General features: G+C 44.4%; 1 protein-coding gene and 1 long non-coding RNA gene across 3 annotated transcripts; one reads left to right on the forward strand and one right to left on the reverse strand.

Annotated features, from left to right (window-relative positions):
* LOC129593313 (uncharacterized) lies at nt 1-8,381 on the reverse strand. Its single transcript, XR_008691081.1, has 3 exons — nt 8,110-8,381; nt 4,014-4,427; nt 1-1,678 (listed from the first exon to the last, which is right to left on the reverse strand). It is a non-coding gene; the product is annotated as an uncharacterized LOC129593313 (long non-coding RNA).
* Nucleotides 362-27,696, forward strand: LOC129593309 (spectrin beta chain-like). Of its 2 annotated transcripts, XM_055489558.1 has the most exons (28): nt 362-857; nt 999-1,309; nt 9,457-9,608; nt 11,248-11,421; nt 11,608-11,896; nt 12,753-12,865; nt 13,630-14,000; nt 16,277-16,534; nt 16,797-17,337; nt 17,499-17,839; nt 18,212-18,764; nt 18,833-19,141; nt 19,670-20,017; nt 20,220-20,714; nt 21,167-21,477; nt 21,789-22,080; nt 22,321-22,632; nt 22,946-23,331; nt 23,424-23,777; nt 23,928-24,229; nt 24,294-24,385; nt 24,692-24,796; nt 24,877-24,995; nt 25,519-25,634; nt 25,732-25,939; nt 26,000-26,075; nt 26,204-26,344; nt 26,732-27,696. In XM_055489558.1, exons 2-28 carry the CDS (start codon nt 1,135-1,137, stop codon nt 26,867-26,869), a joined length of 7,071 nt encoding a protein of 2,356 aa, XP_055345533.1. In that variant the 5' UTR covers nt 362-857; nt 999-1,134; the 3' UTR covers nt 26,870-27,696. The 2 variants fall into 2 exon arrangements, with proteins under 2 accessions (XP_055345533.1, XP_055345534.1); XM_055489559.1 differs by lacking the exons at nt 362-857; nt 999-1,309 and adding an exon at nt 8,512-8,898.
* Nucleotides 27,697-27,816: the final 120 nt, after the last annotated feature.

Raw genomic sequence — 27,816 nt, forward strand, 5'->3', positions numbered from 1 at the left:
CTGCAACACAGCAGCGTATTTTTAATTCATCTGCACCACTACAACTGCGATAGAATCAGTGTCTTGAAAAATAACAACTGGATCAAATTACGCATTTAGCCGTCCGTACACCGGTACAATACACGGCCGTACTTTACCCTCCGCTCGCACAGCCTCGCAGAACGGCACAGCTGTGCTTCCTAAGCGCACCCACCGCCCGGCTTATCTGACCGCGACGATCTACACCACAGTGCCAAAATAAGCCAAAAGATTTGCTAGCGAAACAGCTAAACGTGCACTGTACAGATACGTACTCCATAGCCCACGATTGATGAAAATCATGAAAGTGTAATGGTTGCCGCGCTGTTCATTGATGACGCTCGACGGGAAGTTATTCGCACTGTCCTACTCTCTGTGAACCGGTCGAGCAGTTTTCTCAGCCGTATAAACAGGCCGGCTGCTGCTGCTGGTTGTGCCAGAGTGTGTATTGCATTACCCAAGGCGGATGCAGCTCCTCCATTCGCGTCTGCATTCAAAAATTCCACTTCTGCCAGTGAGTGTAGTGTGTGTGCCTAGTTTTAGCACGCAACCGCCTCAATCGATAGCAGCGGCTGCGGTGTCCGTATCTGTCTGCAAATGTTGCTTACTGCTGATGCGCCATCATCCGGCCATATTCTAAATTTTGACCACCACACGACTATGCGCGGATAATCATACCCAGGCGATTTATTATTACAGCCACACTGCCCCGCTTCCATTGTATTTGCCGATCCCTTTGATATGACAGACCTTACCCAAATGGACTGGGCGTAATTTACTGGCCGGCGGTTTTCCATTGGTTACATTGGAGCGACATCCTAATTTTGATTGGCGATTCGGTAATCCTGTCTGCAGCGCTGACTCCGCCTTTTGCTCTTTCTCTGTGTCTCTTGCGCAGTCTGTCTGACAGCGGCTGGGGCTACGCACGCACTGGCCTGGCGAATGTTTTTCAAGCTAATGCACTCTCTCTTTCCATTCAGGCAGACACAGACCACCATTCCACACTCACGCCACACTCCACGGTGATAGCAGGCGCATTTTTCTCGGGGATTTGTTGTACCGGATTGTTAATTTGTGGATAATCGTTAATCGTGTATTTCCCTGCATGGTGCGAGGATGACCACGGATCTCGTCAATCCCAGCCACTGGGCTGGTGATGGCGTCACCCAGATAACCACCACACACACCGTTGTAACCAGTAGTGTCAGTGGTGGCGCGGACGGTGAGGATTATGACGGGGGACTTAGCTCGGCCAAAGTCTTCGAACGGATCCGTATCAAGGCTTTATCAGGTGAGGGAGACGTTGAATTGTTGTTGTTTATCCTTTCCCTGTGGTGGATGGGCGTTTTGCGCTACCAGCCAGCGGTAGACTACAGGTTGCGCGGTAATTTGCGATTCGGTCTGTTGGACCAGTTGGCGCTGTTGGGCGATCGGTCCGCAGTGAATCGAAGGGATTAATCTTGTTTTCTTGACAAGTTTTCCAGCATGTTTCACGCTGCATTTGTGAAATGCGTATTTTTAGCCGGATCTGGCCGGTCGTGTCAGTGGTGTTGACTCTGTTATGGCCAGTTGCCGTTTTTGCCAATTTCTCCTAACGTAAACAGTCAAGTGTGACCGAGATTTTGTCCAAATTCTCCCTTTTCGCTGTTGCATTGCAAATCTGCAAAATAGTCTTTTCCGTAATTATCGAATTCCACACCGCAAAAATGCTATACAGTTCATTTATATTTTTATAGCGAGTATCCTGCAGGATCTACACTGATATTTTACCGCTGCAAACCGATACCACACATCCTTCTATATTTTTAATTTTTACAGTCTTAGTTAGCAGCTTGGGATGAGAAGAAAAATCTGAGATGTTTGTTACAGTTTATTAATGTGTAAAGTGTGTGTGTTTATAATATGTAAAGATATGCTGTTCTCTTACAAATTATGACAAAATTTTTATTGGATATACATGTTTATTTACTACTCCACATGTGTTCACCACACAATTGGCGTTTTTTGGGCGCTTCTTTGAATTTCGATTGCAGTTAGCAAAATCTAACTCTTATTTTATAGTTGATTTTATGAATATATTATGTGAACGATTTCCGGCGGGTTTAGCATCGTGTCTGGTCGTGTTACGTAAGATAAGTACTGTACTGTAAATTTTCCCTATTTTCTCGCCTGGTTCGTTCAGTGCGTTCATATTGTGGTTGCGTAACCACAAAGTCTCGTTTGGTTTCATTTTGTGTTGCATGTTGTGCAGCGAACGCTGTGATAACTGCCAAGCCCGTTTCATGCTGAATATGCAAAAGTGGATGAATTTTTACAGTCTTGTTGCGCTTTTCCGCTTGATCAGCAACGAATAAGTTGCATATTTGGCCAGATTTCACCACTTATTCTACATTCAGTGCTTTTCAGAGAAATAGGTCTTGCGATACGACTTTCATTGCTTAATATTGAAAAATATTTGGCTGCATAAGTCTGGCGAAATTTTCTAAAGAAAATGTCTGTAAATGGAAATACAGACCTGAAAAACGCATTCACAAGTTGACTTGAGGTTGTCGATCATACGGTTATTATACTGTACTCGTACCAGAAACATAATTAATAACTGTGACTGGAATCGATATTTTTGAGTAACATTTTGCAGTACTTTCTTTTCACAATTTTGTTCTTTTGATGGATTCTTGTTACAGATTCTTGCAGTTACAAAATTGATCACGCAAATAATAGTGGGTTGCAAGTGGATAATAGTGCGAAACTGCGAATGTCTGTTTTGTCGGAGCACCTCCACTCTTGTCTCGAAGTTCGAACCTAGCAGAGTCAGACGTATGTGAAGTTGTAAAGTGTAAACGCCCAATAATCATGAGAAATGTCTTCAACGAAATCTGCTGAGATGTGGCGTCGCATTGTTTATTTTTTTGACTTCCGGTCCGATGTTGATTGACGTAGACGACATATGATTGTTTTCTTAGACAGAATATCTGTGTTGGCTTTATGCATTAGATTATGCAGTAATTGCAGTTGATCATAACGATTATTTTTTATTCATTTTGTGCTAGTTATTTCAGAGCAAAAAATGTGTTTCTGGTCAGATAGGTGCTGGCTGATTTGGGTAGGTTTTGTATCGTATTAATTTTTCTTTTGAATTTTTCGTGAAATTATAATGCTGAAACTTAGACAGTATTTTAGTATGTTGTCTAAATTGCCTGCATGTCTGTATTTTCTTTCGTCGACAACCTAGTCAGCTTGCGCAATTGAGTAGTACTTACTTACTGCTGGAAAATGAGAACAAACACAGCTCGAGAGAAAAATCCCGGCATAAAACGCATTAAATCGGATTGATACATGTACAGTATGTATTGCATACGATCGTAAAAAGCAACGAAATAACCGGTTAGCAAATATTTAAACCACTTTTCCCACGAGTTGCTGTCTTGTGCAGGGTCTGATAGTGTACGAGAAATACAGTACGTACTTATAATTTCAGTGAAATTATTTCACGCGATTAGCGTATTTCCAGGATCACAGTATATATTTTTTGAATTTTTCGTCTCGTACGCTTGACGCAATAGGTTAAGCTACAGTACAAAGAGACAGTACTGATTTAATAGTTTTTGCAGCAATTTTTTTAAAATTTTGTTTTTGCATTATTGTAAGCGAAAGATTAGAAATAAAACGTCTTTGTGAATATTGCGGAATTTTCAAGCGAACTCCGAATTTCTTACGCGAAAGTTTTTCGTTTGATTATGCTAGGAGTAGGAGCTAAATTAAGTATTATTTTTTAAAAAGAGATATTGGTTGCGACTTGCGAGAATATTAATGGGTGTGGCATCAAGTTGTAGAATTGTGGAAAATTGAAAATGTCAGGAAGTGACTTCGGATTTTAATTAATGCGAAAAGCTCCATTCAGCCCGTTTTCAGGTTAATTTGATTGTTTTTCACGGGGAACAAATCAGTACAAGGCACAGCGATAAATTACCAATTTTGCCGTTGTCGCACAGTACCTGTTCCTTGTTGTGGTCGGGAGTGTACAGAGGAAGATTAAAGAAAATCATCGGCAGATGGCTTCCGATGTGGTGGTATTATCGTGAATTATTCCTGTCCAGTGAACAGTAAATCCCGGTTCACTGTACACCGCAGAAGGGCGAGCTAAGGAGAGCGCAGTCTGGGCGCTGCTGTTGGGAAGTGTATATGATGTATCCTTGACGTCACCGGAAGCTGCCCTGGCCCGTACACATCCCGGGGAGTGTGTGCGGCTGTATGTGTTTTGTGCAGGAAAACGACTGTCTGGCAGCGTCCACAACGCCAACGTGCTCGCAAGCGGGGCTGGGCCATTGATTTTTTCGATCTCCCACTGTCGGGATGTCCGCATGTGTGGATCTTGGAAATGAGCGCCCTTTAACTGCAATCCACGGTTGCTGGTGAAATAGAACCATTGATGTTGACATTCAGTGAAAACCGGGACAATTGCAATAGTGTGTAATATCATGATCAGTACGATCGCCTGACTGCGGTTTAATAATAAGTATTTTTTTGCGATAAATATTTCGAAAAAATTTTTATGAAAAACAGATCTGGCTTAAAAGGTCTGGGTTTTCCTGGCTTAAAATGTTTATTAAACCTCGGGAAAGAAAATCGCTGAATGTCTTATAGGACTTGGTCAAATTTGTTACTGCATAGACCAATTTGATGTTTTCAAATTTTCAAAATTTTCTTTTTATGTACTTTAACAGTCATCGTTTGGCGAAAGTACTGTCTACTGCGCTCGGATAAAATCGGCGGTTAACCACCGGAAGTATGGTTTACTTTAGAAGCCGTTGAAACACGTCGTCGATGTCTGATGCGAAGGAGATCTAGACCTATGCACCGTGGAGTTTAAATTTGTGGTTTTTAATGTGGACTTTGTTTATGTTGCATTGATTGGTCATCAGATTGAATCGCAGTCTTTTGCTGTTGGCTTTCGTAAAAATACTGCTTTTCATTCATCTGAATGTTTATTTCTGTGTTTCTGCCTTTACGCCCGAGTTACCGCTTAAGTTTCAGTTCAGTTTCATTTCAGTTTCATTTCATTTACCGCTTATATTTTTGGGGGGTGTTTATTCGAAGGTCATGATCCGATTTTTTATATTAAATTATTTTACGGGGAAAATTAAAATAGTCGCGAAATTTCAGAATAGTTCAACATTTTTGTTCTGAAAATTTTTAAATGCGGTAATTCATAATTTGGAACGGAATCTTTCTGAACCGTTATTAATGCTCATTTGTTTTAGTAACGACTAACGATAGAATATATAAATTATTCAACCCAAAACTTTGACGGGTATTTTACTGGTTGTAAATTGTGTATCGGAGGGCGGCCATGTGTACGGTGAATGCGGAGATGATCGTTAAGGAATGCAATCTGAACTTGAATTGGCAGCTGGTTGCATTTGTTTGGGCTGCTGTTATTTGGCCCGCACCCGACTCGTTGCTGGCTGTTGTGCACAAATCCTTGACTCGCTCTCGTGTGGCATGTTGAAGAGCCTGAACTGGATCGGCACACATGCTGCAGTGGCTTTGTATGCACATTTTTGCGTTTTTTTTCTCGTCGTCGTTGTCGTGCGTGTTGAAACGCGGGGGCGGCTGCACACTCTACTGATAAATGTGGCCTACTTGATGGGCGCAAAAATAAAACTGCCGCATTTTCTCAGTAGATGAGATGGTTACAGTTGAGCGGCTGGTGTATGGGCTCAACACTACAAGGACTCAATTTGCGGCACAAGTTACTTACAACTAGGTTGGAGCACTGCATTTGTCAAAAGTCGCCTGATTAACTGCTGCTAATCGTCTACAAAAGCATTTCGTCACGTTTTTACCAAACTGATCGGGCTTTCTCTGAAAGTGAACGTGGGGAGGAAAATGTAGAAGAAAGCGATAAAGGAGTTGTCGACGCTGTGGAGTGTGGACATAGAATTGGGTCATTTTCTTGATTTCATCGCTTTTAATTATGTTTTGAAATTTAGTGGATATCTCTCTGTTGTACGTTGTTTAAAGCTGAAATTATTGTAATTGCATCCTCTAAAATTTTCTAATTATTACTGGTATTGTTATTATTATTATTATTTTTAGATTTCAGTAAACTGGCCAGTGGCCACAGGACAGTCATGACTCATGAGGTACCCAAATCAGGCAGTTGTTCTACTTCTCATCAGGCAAATTAATTTCCCAAATTTTTATTCATCGCGACACTCTAAATTTTCAGTGAACATATCACCAAAAAAATCGTCAGTTGTTTTAATGCAGATTAATCCTTGCGCCGCTTTGCTTTTATTTTCCTTGCACCGCTTTTATCCTTGCACCGCTTGCGTAATCTGTCTGCCTTTGTTGGAAAAAAAACGTTGGTAGCGCTTTCATTAAGAGGCCGAGCAGTCAATCTGGATTTTTTTTGGCTGACCTTCCTCAATCGCTTGCTCGGGCTTCCTTACTTTCGTGCATGTCGAATATGCCGCGATGTCGGCGGAAAATAGGATTACGGCGACAGTAGTAATGCGTGGAATGGCAGCTTGAGAAATGGGGTGGGTTTAATGAGATATGAGATTGTTTCCCGAGTGGGGCCACGGAGAGTAATGGAAAGCTAATTGTAAACATGCGTCCGATGGTAGATAATGGTTTGGCAACAAACGCCTGCAGACGTTCGTTATGGCAGTCTGCTGCAGTAGCCTATTTCAGATTGCACGGTTTGTGCTCCATTCGGCTCCGGTTCCATATGGAACCTTCAGTTGCGGGTTGTTTTACGTCCGTTCACGACGTTAGCAGCTGTAACCTAGCGTCGTGCGGTGACGCGTAAAAACTATCTGCCTTACGCGGATGCATGCAACGGCTCAGACACATAAGTGAATGGCAGGCCAGCGTATCCTACCCGTGGATCTTTTTTGAGCACTCAGACCGCCGACCGTTAGCAGGGTGGTCACGTCCTCGCGCGCACTCGACTCGATTAATTTTTTCGTTGCTGTACGTGACCAAAGTGTAACCGCACAAAGATCTGAAGCAGTTTTCATCCTGCCAACGTACAGCTTATCTGACGCCGTGCGATTCTATGTACGGAGCCTCTACCGTATGCAATCTGAAATAGGCTAGTGTTGTGCGTAGTGCGTACAACCTCGTATTTTACATGCAAAGGAAACTGATTCCTCTTGTCGGCGCTGATCAGCCGGTAAAACTTTATTGACCGGTTGCTAGATGGCGCTGCACGTCGTAAGGATACACTCACGCAACCGCCGGCTGCGGAAGAAGATTTCCGCAGATCTGTTGCTGGGTTCCTTTGTTCAACAAAGTTTGTTGGCATACATCCTGGTCGCCGTCACAGTACGTACTACCTAGTTACGTACCGTGATTTACGTTTACAAAAATGCCTTTTGACAATTTTTCATGGTTAAATTTTTATTAATAATTTTCATGGTTAAATTTTATTAGTCATGACTGGTGAGGGTATACGAAGTTTGTACTCGGAGTACAAGCAAGTATTTGGACAATTTGGAATGGAGCTTATACTGTTTCGACGGGAGTATAGCGTCAGTCGGCACTGTAGGAATGGTGTCAATCGTTCGCTGATAAATAGCTGTATGGGTGTGGTCCACCGGTTGTCTTATTTTTTTTTCAACGTCTATATATTTTCTTCTGCCAGCATCCTGGGTTGCTTGCCGATATGTACTGGTACTGCGGACAGTAGTACTTTAACTGTAGTCTCTAGCCGCTACACTGCTGCAGTCTACCGCCAGTATTCCTTTACGTCAGTGACAGAATTAACGTTACGGTGAATAGCAGAATTAACGGGAAGCAGAAAACAGGTTTAGAAAATTTCACAAAAATGATTTGTTTATTAACTTACACCCTTACCCGAATTTGAATTTAACGAGTTTGTTTGGTTATTAATTTTGAACTTAAGAAAAAGCAACAGTACGTATCTGACAATTTCCTGCATCAATGTAACTCATGTTAGTGATATTAAATACAGACATGAACAATCTAATTTATGTAGGTGAAAATGGGCGCGTTTATGTTAATTAAAATTCAGCGTTTTAATAGGCATAGCTGTTAGCTTGCTGTTAGTAAGTGGCTCACCTTTGACGAAAAGGAGACTGGGATGACTGGAAGGCGCGTGTCCAGTTGGGTACACGGCAGGAGGCGCATGCGGGTAATTTTAGGCTACAACAATTGCGAAATAATACTCCATCGGAGTTTGGCTCGTTAATCATAACGCACACTGCGCCAGACGATATGAAAGCCGCATTAAAATTTAGGCAGTGCCAGCAAGCAACTCACGCAAAATTGCTGGTTGCGCTATCAATGTTTTAACGTTTTCGCATCCATAGCGATTTCATATACGGCACACAAACACACACACACCAACAGCCAGTGCGGCGAGAGAGCGAGCGGCCCTATCAGTAATGATTAAAAAGACGGGGAAAGAGAAGAGAAACGCTTAATCAAACGCAATGGGACAAAAGTCCATCGATTACTTTCTATACACTAACAACACACACACATCATACATACTTTCTCTTGATGTTGCGTGATCGTCTGATGTGTGTATATGTGTGCGGCAGTGTTTTCGGGACGTCGTCAGGCGAATAGCTCAGTAAATTGTAGTATGCTGTTGTTCGGCATCCACAGGACAAGGAACAAGGCGGTCCCGTGTTGGTGCCTGCAGGGCGTCGAGTGGAGAATAGGAAAAAGGCTCTCCTGACAATGCCCCGCGCGGCCACTATATTTTGATTGATTTTTTTGGACTTTTTTTGTGGGGAATTTTTCTAATTTTTTATACCGAAATGGCCGATATACTACAGCAGGGCCATGATTATACGCGGATTCAGGAGGCAGTCATGGAGAGAATTGTTTCCAAACATCGAGGTTGGGCGTCGGTTTTGTGTGTAAATCGTGTGCTGGTGACCCTTACATTTTTCTAAATTCTTTGGGACTTCTAGATATTTCGTGTATGAATGCGAAAATTTTTTTGGGAATTGTCACTAAAATGTCGGCTATATTAAGTCTTGCCGGTGCAGTAGAATGGCATGCTGCACCTGAATGTGGATGATAGATATGCTGCCACTCTGCGGGCAGCATAGCTAATTTCGGTAGCGTGCGCTGTGTTAATTTAAATTATTCGAATCAATTTTTTATGTTTTTTTAATATTGTATTGATTAAGTAAACGATGATGTTAGTCTGAGCTTGGAGACTGGATATGGTGGCAAGTTTTGAGTTTTGCCGTTTTTTGGCGTTGCTTCTGCCTTGTATTGTAGTGTTGCAAAGACGGTTGGCACAGAAAAATAGACCGGATTTTGTGTGTTGATTGTGCTCATACGGATATTTGTGTGATTGTTGAGGGGGAAGAAAACAAACAAAAAGCGATGGGATTAACGGCGTTAGTTGGATTGTTATATGAACTGTATGGTGTATGTTGTTGACAGACGAACGGGAGAACGTGCAGAAGAAGACCTTCACCAAATGGGTCAACTCCCATCTGATCCGCGTGGGATGCCGCATCCACGACCTATACACGGATCTACGCGACGGGAAAATGATTCTCAAACTTCTGGAAGTGCTCTCTGGAGAGCGATTGGTACGTGCTTCAGCCAGATGAATTTATGCGCGTTTTCGGGTTAATTTTTATACCCTGGAGCTATTAATGGGGCAGTATTATTGTGTTTATTTTTTGCCCGAGCACAAAATAAGGCATGTTAAAAATAAGCTACTACATATCAGGATTTTTAGGCTACGAAGCAAAATGAGTGCTCTAGTCTCTGAGTTTTGGACCCGAAAATTGCAAATTATTTTAAGTGAAATTTCCATATTAACTTTAAAATTTTTGTTCAGTGTTATTTTAATTGTTTATCATTAAGTGTTAAGGAAATATTTTTCTTAGTTTTTTTCCTGGTAATTTTTTAATGCTGCCAAAGTGATTGCCGATTGTCTTTGATGTTGATTTTGATGGAGGCTGTGCGTAACTGCAGAGTGCAGCGCGGGTGATTGATGGGCCGAGGGAGGCCCAGTGCGGCGGAGAAAACGATCGGTTCTGTTGAAACAGCTATGAATTTCTTATCAGCGCAAAGGGGAACTTTAACCCATTTGCACACAGGGCCACAAGCCTATCGGCGGGCCAGGAGATGAAGAATTATTGACCGTAAAATAGGATATGTCCGGTGATTAATGCACACGCAGGCCTTATCTAAGCATTTTATCACACTCAATTACCCTGCCATTTTTATACAGAATCAGGACAGGACACCTTTTTCCTGGAAAATTATTTAAAAGATAATAAGTTGAAATTGATTTAATAGTAGTCGAAGCGTTGCAGCTAAGTTAAGTTAAAGCTCGTAAATTTTCTAAAAATCTGTATCAGAGATGAAAACATGAACTTGTGATATATTGTTTAGGTATGTATTTGTATTGAATAACTGTATTACGATTTTATTTCTTTTTAAGGTATGAGTTGTAACAGGAAAATAAAACAAAACGCATGATGATGGTTTTCGTAAGAAGGAAATTGAAAAAGTATTCGGATTTATTTCTGTTTTTGCAATGTATCGTTTATTTTGAAAATTACTGAGTGTTTTCAAGAAAATAAATTTTAATCGCTTTTATTGATCGGAATTGTGTACGAATACGAGTTACAAAGGTGAGCAAATGCTTGTTCGTACTGCATGTATTTTCCCCCTGGAAAAATAGGGAATTCTCAAGTCACATCGTTTAGAAATTTGCATTCTTGAAATGATGATAAGAACGTGTTGGCAAGTGTTGAGTTTGTGGCAAGAACGTGCTGTTGGGTAAGTGGATTGTCTTGGAATGGTTTGGTAGCGGTTTGCGTTGCCTTCCTGTGTTGGCCTAATTTCCGCTCAAGTGCGCATCCCTCAGGCCTCTTCGGACTGCACCGATGGCTGGCTGGATGGTGGATACACTGTTTAAGTCAACAGGAACTGACGTAATTCGAGAAGTCGCACTGTCTACTCTACTCTCCAGACAAACCGCAAACACCGCAGCTCCAGTATCATTTAAACATAGAAAAATCACAATTAAATTTTGATTTAATCAACAGTAACGTTAATATGTAATTCGATTAGTGGAACGCTGGAATTAAATCCAAATCTGGATTCATCGCTTATTGGTTTTGCACTGTCATTGTGCGCATCAGAATATCTGGATATTAGGAAGAACAAAAAGCGAATCATACTGGACGATCATAATCGAAAGTTTTTTTACAGCCGCGTCCGACACGTGGGAAAATGCGCATCCACTGTCTGGAGAACGTGGACAAGGCGCTGCAGTTCCTCCGCGAGAAGCACGTGCATTTAGAGAACCTCGGCTCACACGACATTGTCGACGGGAATCCCCGTCTAACGCTCGGACTCATCTGGACCATCATCCTCCGCTTCCAGGTATGTGCACTGAATAAACTGAATCATTTCTGCCAAGAGAAGTGAACGCATAATGTACCGTAATACCTACCATGTAGTTCAATTTTTTTTTAAAGAGGGCTTTTGATTAAGCAATGTCAAAGTGATGGAAATATTTTACGTAGGGATGATTCTGGTTTTCTGTTATCGTTTTGTTTGTGTGAGTAGATCCAGGACATCATTATCGAAGAGGTGGAGAGCAAGGAGACTAAGTCGGCCAAGGATGCGCTGCTATTGTGGTGCCAGATGAAGACCGCCGGCTACGCCAACGTCAACGTGCGCAACTTCACGACCAGCTGGCGCGACGGTCTGGCCTTCAATGCCCTAATCCACCGCCACCGCGAGGACCTTATCCAATACGACAAACTGAACAAGAACCAGGCTATCTACAACCTTAATAACGCCTTTAACGTCGCCGAGCAGAAACTCGGTCTGGCTAAGCTCATCGATGCCGAAGGTATGCCGGCTTTGACCATAACTCAATATTTCTGCCAGTTGTACTGTACATTGCTTAACAGGTAGTGATATTATTAAATTTCTTTATTTTTGGCAAGGCTGCTCGACGTTGTAATAATAAACTTCCATTGACCGTTTATATTAGTGTTCAACTACGCGTAGCATTAAGATCTTACTTTTCATGATGTTTAGCGGACAGCTTATATTTTCTTTCGTTATGATTTCGTTTCATAAAGTTTAGCACAAAATGAAAAGCATGATGACTACCGTAGGATAAGACAAAGGGGTAGCGAGAGTGAGAACGTTAAAACATGTTTTCTTTGGCCAGGAGGTGAAATGATTAGGCTGGGATTAGATGTAGAGGAAATTAGTCACAGTTTTTTCGGTACATTCAAAACATGCGGCTTCTTTCTGCAACTCTTGCCGTATTTTTGAGTCATTTGCTTGGTCATATTACTTCATATTTTTACGCTCATCAGCGCTTGCGAAATCTTGTTACCATATTTTCGCTTTCTAGTTCCCGAGTGCCAATATGAGTGAGAGTAAGAGAATTATTTTGTTTTACTAAATTTTCATGTAATATTTCGTTTATTGGAACAGTAGCTTGCTTTTTGTAATAAAATATCCGTAAAATTTGAACTTCGTTTGAATTTTTAGATTGTTTTTGTTTCAGATGTGGGAAATATTAATTGCAGTGAACGAATAATAGTTAACGATTTAACACGATGGAAAAACTAGAAAGCCTCTGTCTAGTGTTTCTTTAGATGCTTAGTACGTGCTGCTACGATATGTTATGGCTGACAAATTAATTTTGCGAATATTGGCATAAATCATTGCATTGTACTTGTCGGTTGCAGACGTGGCTGTGGAGTATCCGGACGAGAAGTCGATTATCACCTATGTTGTCACATACTATCACTATTTCAGCAAAATGCGCGCCGATACGGTACATGGGCGCCGCATTGGCAAGGTGGGTGCTGGCCTTATCGGTCCCGGCAGTTTTTGTTTGTCCGTAAACAGTTGCCGGTATTTATTTTGTACCGTTGCATTTTACACCTGCCTACGAACAGCGTTAAGATACACTCTTTATGACCCATCGTCGTGGATTGCGCTGACGAGAGGATGTTCTGAGTAATAACGGAAATGTCGTTTATACTGTAGCGCCGTCGTAGTTTGCTGAGTGCTGGTAGCTGACTCAGTGAATGGTTTCACAGCATAATTTGCAAAAAAGAAGCTTTGCACTGGAAACTAGCAAAACTTAATTAAATTATTCGTATAACGGGGAAAGATGTTTTTTACAAACGGTGGTCGAAGCAGTTTTCGTCCTTTTGCGAATTTTCTGCTTTTTATCTGGTATAATTGTTCTGACTTCATAAAATCAACGTCTTTTAAGCGCGTGCAGAGTGACAAGCGTGATATTAAAAAAAATCTTATTCCAGTAGTAACAAGGAAAAATAAAAGCTGTATCGGTTACCGATACTTGGACACAGTCCACGTAACGTTTTCTGCGTCCAGTATTGGTATTTCGGTTTTTTGTTTTTGCCATACATTTTGTGTTGGTTCTGTTGAGTGTTTACCATTTCGACCAAAGGAATTTTATTTAAGCAGTGCAAAATCCTGTTTAGAAGAACACACGATACAGTATAAAACTGAAAATTTCCTAGATTATTTATTATTAGACAACGCTTAACATGCAGTGTTAACCGATTTTTAAAAAAAACAATCGTTAATTAGATCGTGGATATGGTGCGCGATGCTGATCGGGAAGCCCAGTCGTACGAGAAGCTGACCAGCGAACTGCTGCAGTGGATCCGCAAGACCATCGACTCGCTTAACGACCGGCGCTTCGCCAACTCGTTACCGGGTGTCCAGCAGCAACTGGCGCAGTTCAATACTTACCGCACCGTGGAGAAACCGCCCAAGTTCGTGGAAAAGGGCGATCTGGAGATGAAGCTGTTCGCCATTCAGAGTCGGTTGCGGGCTTTGGATTTGCGACTTTACGTGCCGCCGCAGGGCCGTCTCATCGCCGACATCAACAAGGCATGGGAAGCACTGGAGCGCGCTGAACACGAACGAGAGTTGGCGCTGCGCGAGGAACTAATTCGGTACGAAATTATGGGAAACTTATTTGGGCTGTGCCAAAATCTAATGGATTTTATTAAGTTTTTGTGTACGCTTTTACAAACAGATATTCCTAAACTTAAGTGTTGCAAAAACCTATGAAGTCAAAGTGGTAAAGAGCCGTGGTTTGGAATCAGTACATTTTCAGTTAAATTTTTTAATAACTGAATTTGTTAATAAATTTTGTTCATAAATTTTGTTAATAAATTTTATTTTGTGAATTTTTCTCTGGAGCATTCAAGGGATTCTGGTCGAGGTTATTTTGAAAGTTTGGTTTTTAAACACAAAAAAAATGCCGCCGCAGCAATGGGCCTGGTGTTTTTGTGATCCCTCCAAATTTATAGCGTGTTTTATGAAAGCAGACGATACTATCAAAGCAGGAAATTTGCGATTTTTTCCCCACTTTATTCGGCACTTCCGATACCATTTTTATGGCAGATTATCACATCTTGTCGAGAATATTTATGAGAATCTCAAACAGCTAACAATCCTCATTGAAGAGAGGGACACCCAGGGAAGAGACAGTGGCAAGACAGCGTGGTAGTTTTTAAAGTTGAGGATTGATTTCGGCTTTGGGTTGACTTGTGAGTTTGGCTGGAGTGCGTGATGAATGTCCGACACGCACTGATTGGCCCCGTGTGCTGCTGCTCGCTGCAGCTCGCTGCAAGTAGAAGGGAAGCTGAAATATGTCTGCTAGGGACAAATGTCGGGGTCGATAGCGGTTCCGTGTGTTGCAGCGATTAAGGACAGCTCGCGAGATGTTTCTAGGCTAAATGAGCCGGGGTTCGTTGTGATGGGTGGGGCCGAGAGAGCGGCAGACGAGGAACTGTTGTTTGTTGGCGCTGCTGTGCCGGAAATGGCTTGTGTTGTGTAACGGAGGGAGTTGGGTTAGCGTCGGTGGAAGAAAAATGATAAATGTAGCGCTGTCTGACTGTAATAAAGCAGCAGGGAGGTGGGAAACGATCGGTAATTCAGGGAGCCCTACTTTCCTGCAATATTTTTGGCTTACTGGTTAGTAATTTTACGAATGTTAGATAGAATGTATTGGTAAAAATTATGAATGATTATATATGAATGATTATTGATTATAGATTTGAAGCCATTTTGGAACATCGTAAAATTTGACTATTATATCAAAATATTTAAAGCTGTAAAATTGCGTTATTATTTTACCATTACTTAATATTGAGTAATTATTCTTCTTACTTACTTGACCATTTTTTTAAAAAAAGATTGTACTGAAGTTGAAAGCACGCTGTACTGTATGTTGCACTGCGCAATGAGACCGACTGTTGTCCAGTAGAATACGCAGTTCATTGGTCCGAATGTGTTGGTTAAAACGGTCTGTTCTTCTGCCCTTGTGAGCCTGGGGTGGGATGCAGTGTATGTATCGGGTTACGGTGCTGTGAATGGTAATGAAGTTGGCTGGGATTAATCCGGTCGATGGCGGGTTCATGTGTCGTGACAGTGAATTCTCAGGGATTATCCAACCATATTGACCGGCCTACATTCTGCCGGCTTCTCTAACAGTTACTGTAAAGCCGGGATGGGGTGGACTGGCTCAGCCTCAGCACAGATGTTCCCACACGCAATCCCTATCGATTAACTTGACAAGGCTCTCACTTCTGGGATGCAGACCAGCGCGGCGCTTGTTTTCCTCAAAGCAGAATGTTGCAATGTAGATGTCTGGGAAGTCACTCACTTTAGCCGTTAACGATAAAAACAGCTGCTGTAATGATTCGAAAACCTGAAATATGAAATCCGTCATAATCGGGCATTATGAAGCAGACCATAAACTTTTAAGAAATCAAAACTTCTCAGCTATGTATTTATGTAAATATTACTGCTAAAACATTCGGCCTTGATTAATCTAATTAAATTATTGAAAGATGCGATTATTATGTGAGTAATAATTTGGTACCCTCCGTTGCTTGATTTGCATCGGTGAAATGGCCACGCTTTTACAGTGCTCGTAATTGTACGCTCATTTTGAGTGCAGGAAGAAGCTTCGCATCAAACGGGTATCGAATTAAACATTTTTTTCCCGTTAGCGTAAAATGAGACCATATCCAGAATGATCTCGAAATATTACCCTGGATCTCTGCTAGTAATTTGTACGCTTACTGATGCGCTATATACGCATTGCAATTTGTAAACGCCAATTTATGGGCATAAAATGTACTACCTTTGTTAACGCCGGCACGCTAAGTAACTTTTCCCTTGGAGATATGGTCTAGTGTTGGCTGATGATTACTTACAGACAAGAAAAGCTGGAGCAACTGGCGGCGCGTTTCGATCGCAAAGCCGGTATGCGCGAGACTTGGTTGAGCGAGAACCAACGTTTGGTGGCCCAGGACAACTTTGGGGATGATTTGGGATCGGTGGACGCGGCCAGCAAGAAGCACGAGGCCATCGAGACCGACATCTTCGCCTATGAAGAGCGTGTGCAGGCGGTAATCTCCGTGGCGGAGGAACTGGAACAAGAAAACTATCACGACATTCAGCGCATCAACACTAGGTAGGCTGCTAGTCGCAAATTATTTCACTGTGCCAGTTCTTTTTTCTTGGAAGTATGAATAAACGACAGAACCTTAATTTAGTAAATCCAAAACAGTTCCTGTTGGTAGCATTTTTCTCGTTAGTTGTTGCGTAAATCGCAATCGTCGATCGACATCTTATTCGAAAATTAATCGAGAGTTTATTTATTGAATGGATCTCCTTACAGCACATCGCCTTGTGATAGAATTCTATGTATTGATTTGTTCAATCATTGATTCCAGGAAAGACAATGTCTTACGCTTGTGGAACTATTTGTTGGAGCTGTTGCGCGCTCGTCGCTCCCGCCTGGACGTGTCCCTGCAACTCCACCAGACCTTCCTGGAAATGCTGCAGGTCTTGATCACCATGGAGGAGCTGAAATCGCGGCTGGTATCGGATGACTACGGCCGCCACCTCCTGGACGTGGAGGAGCTGATCCAGAAACACGCCCTGCTAGACAACGACATAGGCGTGGTCGGCGACCGTGTGCGTTCCGTCAACAACACGGCGCGCCGCTTCATCGATGATGAGGGCATCGGCTTCCATCCAGTGGAGCCGCAGATTGTCGTCGACCGCATGCAGCAGCTAGAGGATCTCTACACTGAGCTGTGTGAGCTGGCGTTGGAGCGCAAGGACCGACTAGAAGATTCACGAAAGCTGTGGCAGTTCTTTGCGGATATCGCCGAGGAGGAGGCTTGGATTAAAGAAAAGGAGCAGATGCTGTCGTCCGCCGATATCGGACGCGATCTGACCTCCATCAATCTGCTGCTGACCAAACAAAAGGTGAGTCCTGTTTCATCCCGTTAGTCGGTATTGTTCTGAAGGGTTGGTTTCCGTAGTTTCCGTCCCTTATCAAGGTTAACTGCAAATTGCACATAGATACTGGACGAAATTTGCCTTGGCAATATGTATTTGCTTTTAATAATTTATCATTATATCTGCAGTTAATGGAAGACGACCTGAACGCCCGCAAAGCGCACCTGATCGACGTGATCAAAGTGGGTGAAGATCTTGTGGGTGACGGGCATTTCGGCTCCGAACAGATCCAGGCGCGCATCAACGACGTCAACGACCGTTGGGAGCACCTGATGGAACTGTCGGCTTACCGCAAAAAGCGCCTCCTCGAGGCGGTCGATTATCACCAGTTCTTTGCCGACGCCGATGACACGGACACGTGGATGCTAGATATGTTGCGCCTGGTGTCCAGCGACGACATCGGACGAGATGAGGGACATGTGCAGTCTTTGTTGAAGAAGCACCAGGATGTCATTGACCAGTTGCAACGGTATTATATAACATACAAATAAAGGAAGATTTTCTTTTGCTTCCGTTCCTGCTTCCCTGAAGAGTTTTTACGGGAACCTGGATTTTCACATGTATTTTGCATATAGCTGTTGCATTTAATACGCATTTTTCTTGATCGGTCTATGTGGTATGGGCCTTAATTCACTTTCTGGAACGTTAAAAAATTCAGCGAGCAAATTCTTGCAGACATTTAATATTTTAAACCAGCTAACGCTTAATTTATTGTATTGCTTGCATTATGTGATTTAATTTAGCTTGACTTTTGGGTGGAAAGGCTATCGCGTGTTGTTAAGCGTGTGAAAAGGTTAATATCGCATCACACTTGTGTTTATAATAGCAGCTGTTTCTGCAGATACGAGCCAAGCATCCGCACCATCCAGGAGCAGGCTGCCAATCTGGGCGAGCAGGATCGCAATTCACCGGAAGTGCGACAGCGCGTGGGCGACATCGCGCACCGCTACGACGAGCTGGTGCGGTTAGCGCGCATCCGCCAGCAGCGTCTGCTGGATGCCCTGGACTTTTACAAGCTTTTGACCGACGTTGACGCCACGGAACAGCTGATCAACGAGAAGGAGCGCATGTTGGCCACCATGGGTCCCACGCAGGACATGGAGGAGGTGGAGGTGATGAAGCACCGCTTCACCAGTCTGGAGAACGAGATGGCCATCATAAACGAGCGCGTCAAGCAGATCAACAACGTCAGCGAGCGCCTCCTCAACGTGCCGCATCCCGACGCGCGTGAGATCCACTCGCGACGCAACCGGCTGAATTCCTCATGGAACGCCCTAGTGGACAGCGTCAATAATAAACGCGATGAATTGGAGAAGGCGCACGGTTATCAGACCTTCCGGATCGAGTGCCAGGAGACGACACGCTGGATTGAAGAGAAAATCCGCATCATCGAGGTGACAGTTTCATTTCAGCGAAATATGATTGTTCTGTGTGGTTGTATGAACTGGTGCTGCTGTGGTAGGATGCGGAAGACATTCAAGGCGATTTGGGCGGCTTAATGCGCCTGCAACGACGATTGTCGTTCATTGAACGGGACATGGGTCCGATTCGGGCCAAGATGGATTCCATGTTGGAGGAGGCCACCAAGATTGAGCGCGAGCGACCGGAGGAGGCTGCGGCCATCCGTGAGCGGGTAGCTATAATGAAGAGCCAGTGGGAGCGGCTGACGGAGCTGATGGGCGAGCAGGACGCCAAGCTGGGTGAGGCCGGCGAGCTGCAGCATTTCTTGAGGGATTTGGACGCCTTCCAGTCCTGGCTGGGACGGACTCAGGTAAAGAAAGCATAGTTTTTAGTTTTGCTTTGTATTTCATCTAAAGCGCTCTGAAATACCGGTACTTTCTATGTTTCTGATAAGTAGTTGTCGCTTCTGTGGTTTGTTGGTTGAAAATATTTTCTTTAGTTCGATTTATTACGACGTTGGAGCATTGAATATTCATCTTTTATTTCAGAAAGCAAATTTATATTAGTTTGGAATTGGCTCGTTTGTAGCAGATGGTAAAATACTCGTATTTTGACCGCACGCTTTAAACATGATCAGCGCGAATAATTAGATACTGTACATTTTACCGCTGTGAAAATAACCCTTTACGTGTTCTTTTCTGGCTTGCTGTATAAGATTGCTGTTTTGGCGTTTCTAACAGCGTGGTATTATTTCTTTATTTTTCAAGAGTTACTGTTGTTGTTCGATCATTTTTCTGAACGCACTTTGTCGGTTTGTTGTGGCCTAAAAACTTTGCAAACATTTGGATCTTTTTAAATAACCTGTTGTGTACATCGTTTTAATAGCGGTTTATGTTAGGTGACTATTGCTTCGCAAGACGTGCCGGAGGATCTGGCCGAGACGGAGAAGGCGTTGAATCTGCACAAGCAGATGAAGGAGGAGATTGAGAATTACGCGGCGGAGTTTAACAAACTGATGGACATGGGCCAGCACGTAACGCGCGACCAGCAGGACCCACAGTATGTGATGCTGCGGGCGCGCCTCAAGGGCCTGAAGGAGGGCTGGGAGGAGCTGCAGCAGATGTGGGAGAACCGTCAGCAGCTGCTGTCCCAAGGTCTCAACTACCAGGTCTTCCTGCGAGACGCCAAGCAGGCCGAACAGCTGCTCGGTCAGCAGGAAAACTTCCTCGCCCGCGACGAGTTACCCGTAAGTTAACGAAGGCTGCCCTTATTGTTCTTTTTATCGATTAGCTAATAGGTACTAATAATCAGTTTCGACCGATGTGGTGCTGTGATGTAATGGGAAATAAACGATGCCACTGAAAATTTTTTTGGCCATGCTTAAAAGAGTTGGTGGTGAATGTTTCGTTGTTGAACTATTGTAATGAAACTGAAATTGTATATTGCAGAGAAATCTGGAAGAAGCTGAAAATATGCTGAAAAGACACGATGATTTCATCACCTCGCTGGATGTCAACCAAGACAAGATCCAGCAGATCATTAACCAATCGGAAAGGCTGACCTCCGAAGGCAATTACGCCTCCGACCGTATCTTCCGCAAAGCGGAAAACATCTTGGAACGCTTTAATGCCAACCGCGACCGCGCCAACAGCATCGGCCAGAAGCTGCGGGATGCTCGCCAGTTGCAGCAGTATCTGCGCGATGTGGAAGAGCATCTGGAGTTCATCAACAATAAGCGGATCCAGGTAGAGGACGAGAACTACCGTACGGCCAAGACGGCCCACCAAAAGTGGACGCGCCACCAGGCCTTCGAGGCTGAGGTTGCCGCTAACCGGGCCAAGAACGACGAGCTGCGTGCCGAGGGCGAGGCGCTGATGCGTGAGAAGCCGCAGTTCGCGCCGGAGATACAGCGCTCCCTCGACGAGATGAATGCGCGTTGGCAGGTCAGTTAGTTTTTAAAATAGTTTTTATCAGATTGCAGAATTTAAAAATTAAGCTCATGGTTAAGTTGACAAAGAGCCACTGAAAGAATTTTAAGAGTAGCTAGATTTGTGGATGCCATGCGGTTGATGCATTTGGTGAGTGACGGTAGACTTTGGCCCCTGACTGATCAACGCTTTTGTTAAGCCACTCACGAGGAGTTGCGATTGTATGACTAGTTTTGCCGTTCCCTGTTATCTTAGAGTGCATAATTACTACCCTAAATAATTTTCTGATCATCGGCATCGGGATAAAAATTTTGAACGTTAGTCCCTTTCGCAGTTGGTGAACAGAGTGATTGTATTAGTAATAATTATTCTTATTCCTTATCATTCTAATCAGTTACCCCACAGTGCGGCGACGATTGTGTCGTATATTATTCGGCTTGACCATTAATGGAAGCATGATGTGATAGGAACTGGAGGATGTGACGCGGTCGAAGGGCGAACGGCTGTTCGACGCCAACCGACAGGCCATCTATGAACAGACCTGTGATGACGTGGACAACTGGGTAACGGAGCTGGAAACGCAGATCCTGACAACCGAGACCGGACAGGATTTGACGACCGTCAACATCCTCATGCAAAAGCAGCAGATGCTGGAAAACCAGATGCAGATGCGCGCCCAGCAGGTGAGCGAGCTGGAGCGCCACGAGGATAAACTGCAGGAAATTGTCCCTGATAAAACGGAGGAGCTCAAGCAGCGCCGTGCCGAAGTCGAAGAAAGGTGAGCACAGTTTCTTCCATGATAAGATATAATACCTTGAAAACTATTTCCGTTGATTGTCTGAATGGTGGCATATAGGTTGTTTTCCTCAAAGATTTCCCTTCATTTTTTACGTCTCAGATTGTTGGTAATAAACTATATCTAGTAATATCTGTAGAACGAATTTTGTGCCATACAGTTAAAAAGTACATAGATTGGTTTACGGTATATTAACAACTTGACTTAAGAAAACAGTTGTGGTACTGGAATGGCAACTGCTTATATTTATGTGGTCTTACAAGGCAGATAATTAATGCGAATGTTGTATTTAGGTTCCGGCGTCTGCAGCCCTCGTTGCAGGAGCGCCGGCGTGAGCTGGAGAAGAAGAAAGAGGCCTTCCAGTTTCTGCGGGACATTGACGACGAGAAGTTCTATATCCACCAGAAGATGCAACAAGCGACTAGCCCCAACGTCGGCAACAACCTTTTCGAGGTGTTGCGGCTGAAGAAGCAGAATCAGAATTTGCGCCAAGAAGTTCACAACCACGAGCCTCTTATTGACGCCATTGACCGGGTTGGACGCCGGCTCATCGATGACCAGCATCCTGAAAGCGCTCGATTTAGTGTACGCTCTGCCTGAATGAATCTTTTTGTCTCCATGATGTTTTCTTTCTTCAAAATAATAATAGTAATCATAATGATAATAATCATGTCATGAAATTAAGATATTTAACCGACATTGGACAATGTGTTACTAAATCGTATACGGAATAACTTTGATGGATAATTTAATTTATAAAGAAAAATTTCATCTGATTTTTCTTCTGGAAGGAATTTATTAGTTTATGTGGGTGTTATTATGTAGGAATTATTGCAAGACTTGAGAGCACGGTGGAACGACTTGAAGGACGCGATTGAGGACCGGGAACGGCGTCTGGATCTCAGTGAGGCCGCTCAGCAGTACTTCTCGGACGCGAACGAAGTGGAGCAGTGGATGAGCGAGCAGGAGCTGTATCTGTTGAGTGACGACCGCGCCAAAGACGAACCCACGGCTCAAAGCAACCTCAAGCGGCAGGAGGCCATCGAAATGGCCGTCGCCGAGTACGAGGCCCGCATCCGCCACCTCAGCGAGGCAGCCGACCGCCTCACTAAGGACGGCAACCCCTTCGCCAACCAGGTAGGCTCACTCATTTCCAAGCCAGACTCAGAAATAATAAAGAAGTAACTGTTTCTAGTCATATTACATGAATGTCTGAGACCTTAATGGTCGTATGAATCAGTAACTGAGAAACTTTTAAAAATATATATGCTTTGCTTCATGCAGTCCCATTGGTGATTATTATAGAAATATTCCTTTGTAAATTGACAAGGCCAAGATTTGCAACTAGTGTGATTGTTTGTCCATTTTTTACAGCACTTTTTGTCTGAGAATCGGTACTGCATGTTGCAGTGTGAAACTTAATAGTGTATGTGCCGGTGCGTATCTGTAGGTGAACGCCCGGCAAGCGCAGATTGAACGGACGTACGCCGGCTTGAAAGATCTGTCACGGGACCGACGCAACCGCGTGGGTGAGACGATGCGGCTATTCCTGCTGCAGCGTGACATCGACGATCTCGAACGGTGGATTGCCGAGAAGGAGATCGTAGCCAATAGCCACGAGCTGGGCCAGGACTTCGATCACGTAACTATCCTGCGCGAGCGCTTCGATCGTTTCTGCGAGGAAACGGAGGCCGTCGGCGTAGAGCGCGTCCGCCTGGCCAACGAGGAGGCCAACCAACTCATTCGCGCCGGCCACACCGACGCTCCCCTTATTGCCCAGTGGAAGGATCGCATCAATGAAGGATGGGAGAACCTGAGGGAATTGATGGAGACAAGGTACGGCGGCTGTAGTTACTGATGATGATAGTTTGGGATGGATTAAATTAGTTGATATACTAAACCGATGCCTTTAATTTTATTTAACGCAGGAAACAATTGCTGGCGGCATCTTACGAGCTGCACAAATTCTTCTGGGATTGCAAGGACCTCCTTAGCCGTATCCACGAGAAGATGAACTCAATCGTGGACGACCTGGGTCGCGATGCCGGTAGTGTATCGGCACAGCAGCGCAAACATGCCAGCTTCCAGAACGACCTCGTGCCGCTGGGCCACCAGGTGGAGGGCATCCAGGAGCGTTCCACCAAACTCCTTAACGCCTACGCCGGCGATCGTGCCCGCGAAATCCAGATGCGCGAGGCCGAGGTGGTCAATGCCTGGCGCCATCTGCAGCAAATGGTCGAGCAGCGACGTCACAAGCTGGCCGATACCGGCGATCTATTCCGGTACGGATCTCTTTAGTTTCCATCACAGGATTGTTTTGTTTTCCATCTCTTCAATGAATTTTTTAAAATTAATAAGAAGCAGTAATAAAATAGTATTAAGCGGCTTCGAGTTAAATTTGATTTGCAATTATAATAAGCGGTGTTCTGTAGGTTTTTCAACATGGTGCGTGACCTGATGCTGTGGATGGAGGACGTGACGCGCACGATGAACACTTCCGAGAAAGCTCGCGACGTGTCGGGTGTTGAGCTGCTGATGAACAGCCACCAATCACTGCGCGCCGAGATTGACGCCCGCGACAGCAGCTTCGGCGAGTGCATCGAGCTGGGGAAGGATCTGCTAGCGCGCAGCCACTACGCTTCCCCCGAGATCCGCGACAAGCTGGTGCTGTTGACCAACACGCGGCAGGGCATGGTCAACCGCTGGGAAGAGCGCTGGGATCATCTCAAACTGAGTATGCATTTTTAAATGGCGGAAGTATAGTAACGGCAAATGTATGACTCCGTCTTCTTTTGCAGTCCTCGAAGTGTACCAGTTCGCCCGCGATGCCGCCGTGGCCGAGGCCTGGCTCATTGCTCAGGAGCCCTATCTCTACAGCCAGGAATTAGGAGTAAGTCAACTTTCTTATTTTCATTCTTGCGAAACCCATTCAGTAAATTTGTTATTGAGAAATAAATTTGTCAGTTGCCTTTCTTTCTTAGCCAACCTAATAATTTGATAATTTCTTGAACATGCCTATGTTTTGTGAAGTTTCTGCCATCTTATGAGTTGTTGTATTCAACTTGACTTTCATCGTGAACTGAAGGGTCGTTATGCGGGCTGTAGTTTCGTTGATATACAGTATTTCGAGATTACTGACTTGTGAGTGTTTTCTGTATGACTGCCTGATTAACGCGATGGCATTCTTTTAATGCAGCATTCGGTACAAGAAGTGGAGAAGATGATCAAGCGGCACGAGTCGTTCGAACGATCAGCCGCCGCTCAGGATGAGCGCTTCCAGGCACTGACACGCCTCACCACGGTATGTCGCTTTTGAATTTCCTCGTTGTAAGATATGAACGAGGAGTGGTGTCATGTAAGGAATGCTGTTTTCTCTCACAGTTGGAGTTGCGCGAGATGGCTCGCCGCCGACAGACGGACGGAGAGCGCCGACAGTCTGAGCAGCGCCGACTGGAACAAGCCCGTCAGGAACAGCAGCGACGCGAACGGGAACTCATCGGGTACATAGTAGTTTCAGTCAGTTGTCGACATTAGTGTTCCAGAGAAAACAAGGAGTATATTAGGTCAGGCCAGGGACATCTGTATAGGTTATCCAACCACTGCTGTGTTAGCCGATGCAAATAAGTACGAATTAAAGTGGGCTGATGTCAGACCATGGGACGATACGATCTCGTACGACCCAGACAAGCAGTCCCAGGAAGTGACTTGTGTAGCGATGACTCAGCTCGATGTTATCGTGTGAGGCAGACCTTTTGCTTGCATGATTCTCAGTCGTCTGACGCCATTCACAGCATACTGGTTTATCGGAATGCTGTATGAGGAGCAAGTTATTGTAATAATTACGAAACCTCCTCTTGAAGAGCAGTTTAGATGCTAAACCATCTTGTAGGACGGTTGGTCTAACGAGTGTTGATATTTGTTTCTGCGACTGTTTATTTGTTTCTGTGAATTGATGGTGGAAGCAGCCGGTAGAGTTGCGTTGAAATTCTACAGTTGAATTGAGTGTGTGTCCTTTAACCACAGCACCCCCACCACAAGCACGGCCGGAGGTGCCGGTGGATACGGCTCCGGTGGAGCAGGCAGCTACGTGCCCACTACCCACACCCAAGTCACGGAGGTTGAAGGCCCCATTTCCCCCAGTAAGTGACGTCCAGCAAGTGGTCGGTCGAACTGGTTAAGCAGTATCATTGAAAGATATCATCTCGTACGTTGGATACTCATTGGTGCCTGTTGTAGCACGCGTCACGGTGACGCCCGGACAATCCTCCCCCGGCACCACCAGCCCGGCGGGTCGCACCATCACCCCGGGCTCTCCAGCCGGCGGCCACATGCCCGGGACGTCGGGTACCCTCCCCGCGGTGCAGGAAACGGATGCGCTGATTGTGGAGGGTCCACTGTCGCGCAAACACGAGACAACCAGCGGCGGCGGCAAGGCCTCTGATCGGTGCGGCTCACTCAGGGTTTTTCTGTGTGAATGAACCTTTCAAGCGTAATTATGTTGTAGGTCGTGGGTGAGCCTGTATGCCATTATCCGCGGACAGCGCCTGCTGGTTTATCGCGATGAAAAGCATTTCAAATCGGTAAGGCGAATCGGCTTTCGATGATGGGAGAAAATTTGCTTTTTTTGAATACGGTTTTTGTGTGCTGCTTGGTTGTGTGTATGTAAATGACGTCCTTTTGTTTCAGTATTAAATGGATGTCTTTTCAGGGTGGACAGACGTACCACAATGAGCCGGGACTGGATCTGCGCGGAGCGGAAGCGGCCCCCGTCGATCACCACGCCAAGAAGTTTGCATTCCGGGTTGTGCTGGCCGACGGCAGCACTTACCTCTTCGACACCCGCAACGATGTACGTAAATGCAATAGGCCTCTTCCTGCTTTGCTACGAAGAAAGTTTAATTAATTTACAGTCTACTACTCAGTTGAGTGGGTAATTAGTTGATTACTTTTTGTGAATTGCTTTGGTCCTTCGAACATCAGGAACGGTACTCTAGGGATTCTGGTTGTTTTTCACTTTCTTTGCTAATGTAACTGAGTACTATTCTACTGAGTAAGATGTCAAGCTTTGGTTGGTTTAGTCGGTAAAGCAAGAGTTCCGGACCACTGGTTAGGATTTTTTCCGATTATTAAGGAATTTCATGTTACTTTTTATTAAAGGTTTTAACTGGCTGATTACTTTTAATTTTGTTAATACATAGTTTAACCACTTCTTAATCAAATGGGTTTGACGCTGCAGGATGAGCGGGGCATCTGGGTGGAGACCATCCAGGCGCAGGGCGGAGAGGGCTCGCCGGAAGGCCGAGCCTCCACCCTGCCGGCGGAGTTGTCGCGCAAAGAGGGCAAACGCAGCAGTCTGCCCTGGCGGAAGAAGTAGACAGACGGACGGATGGAATGAACCAAATTGATGTGGACTGGCTGTCGTAACCATCGCGCCGGGCCACACACACTGCCCCTTGCATCCTTTTTAATCCCTTCATTTCCTGTAATCCAGCTCGGCGCCCAGCTACGCGGCGCAGCACCATCTTTCTCTTTCGGGTTTTATCAGCTGATTGGCGCGCAAGCCGCGCAACTGAATTTGCAGCGTTTTATCGGGTGGTTTTTTAGTCGTGTGCCGTGTCTAGTGAAAGTTGTTTTTTTGCCGCCTATTGGAGGATTTTTGTCATTCAATGATTATATTATTCTATATTTTCGGGGGAATTTTAATGGTCATTTTATTTTTGTTATAATTGATTGTGTGGAAATGGTGTTTTTCCTCGGTCGCGGATGGGAATGGACGGGGGGTGGGTGGAACGCGGTGCGGATCCGATGGATGGAGGATATGACGCGGTGTCTGTTCTCTTCTCTCTCTCCCTATTCTGCGTTTCTGTGGGTGCATTTATCAGTTACGTAGTTGGTTTCGTCGATTACGTAATGCGTACCGTTGTGCTGTGGATGTGTTCCAGTCGTCACACATCGCATTTTGCCATACAGTTGCATATTTCTGGTTATATCCATACTTCTAATTATTCTGCGTTTGTCGAGCGATTTCTTGTTTGGATGATCCAGCATATTTACGGATGAACCGTGCAGCTTTTTTGTTATTTTATCATAGTTTTGATTCTGTGCCGCTTTATATGGTTTTATGCAGCAGTCGAATGTTTTAACGGTTATTTAATTGAAATATACCGCGATGCAGCCAATAAAATCTCCGCATTTTTATTATCTGCCTTATGCATGGTGTTGGTCACGAATATAACTGCCTACAATGTAGTCATATCAAGAAACTCATATTGCAGTCAATTAATTCTAGCAGTAACATTTTGGATAACCTTTAGGTCGCAC

This window comes from Paramacrobiotus metropolitanus, unplaced genomic scaffold, assembly GCF_019649055.1.
Source record: "Paramacrobiotus metropolitanus isolate TYO unplaced genomic scaffold, Prichtersi_v1.0 Parri_scaffold0000061, whole genome shotgun sequence".
Classification (NCBI taxonomy): domain Eukaryota; kingdom Metazoa; phylum Tardigrada; class Eutardigrada; order Parachela; family Macrobiotidae; genus Paramacrobiotus; species Paramacrobiotus metropolitanus.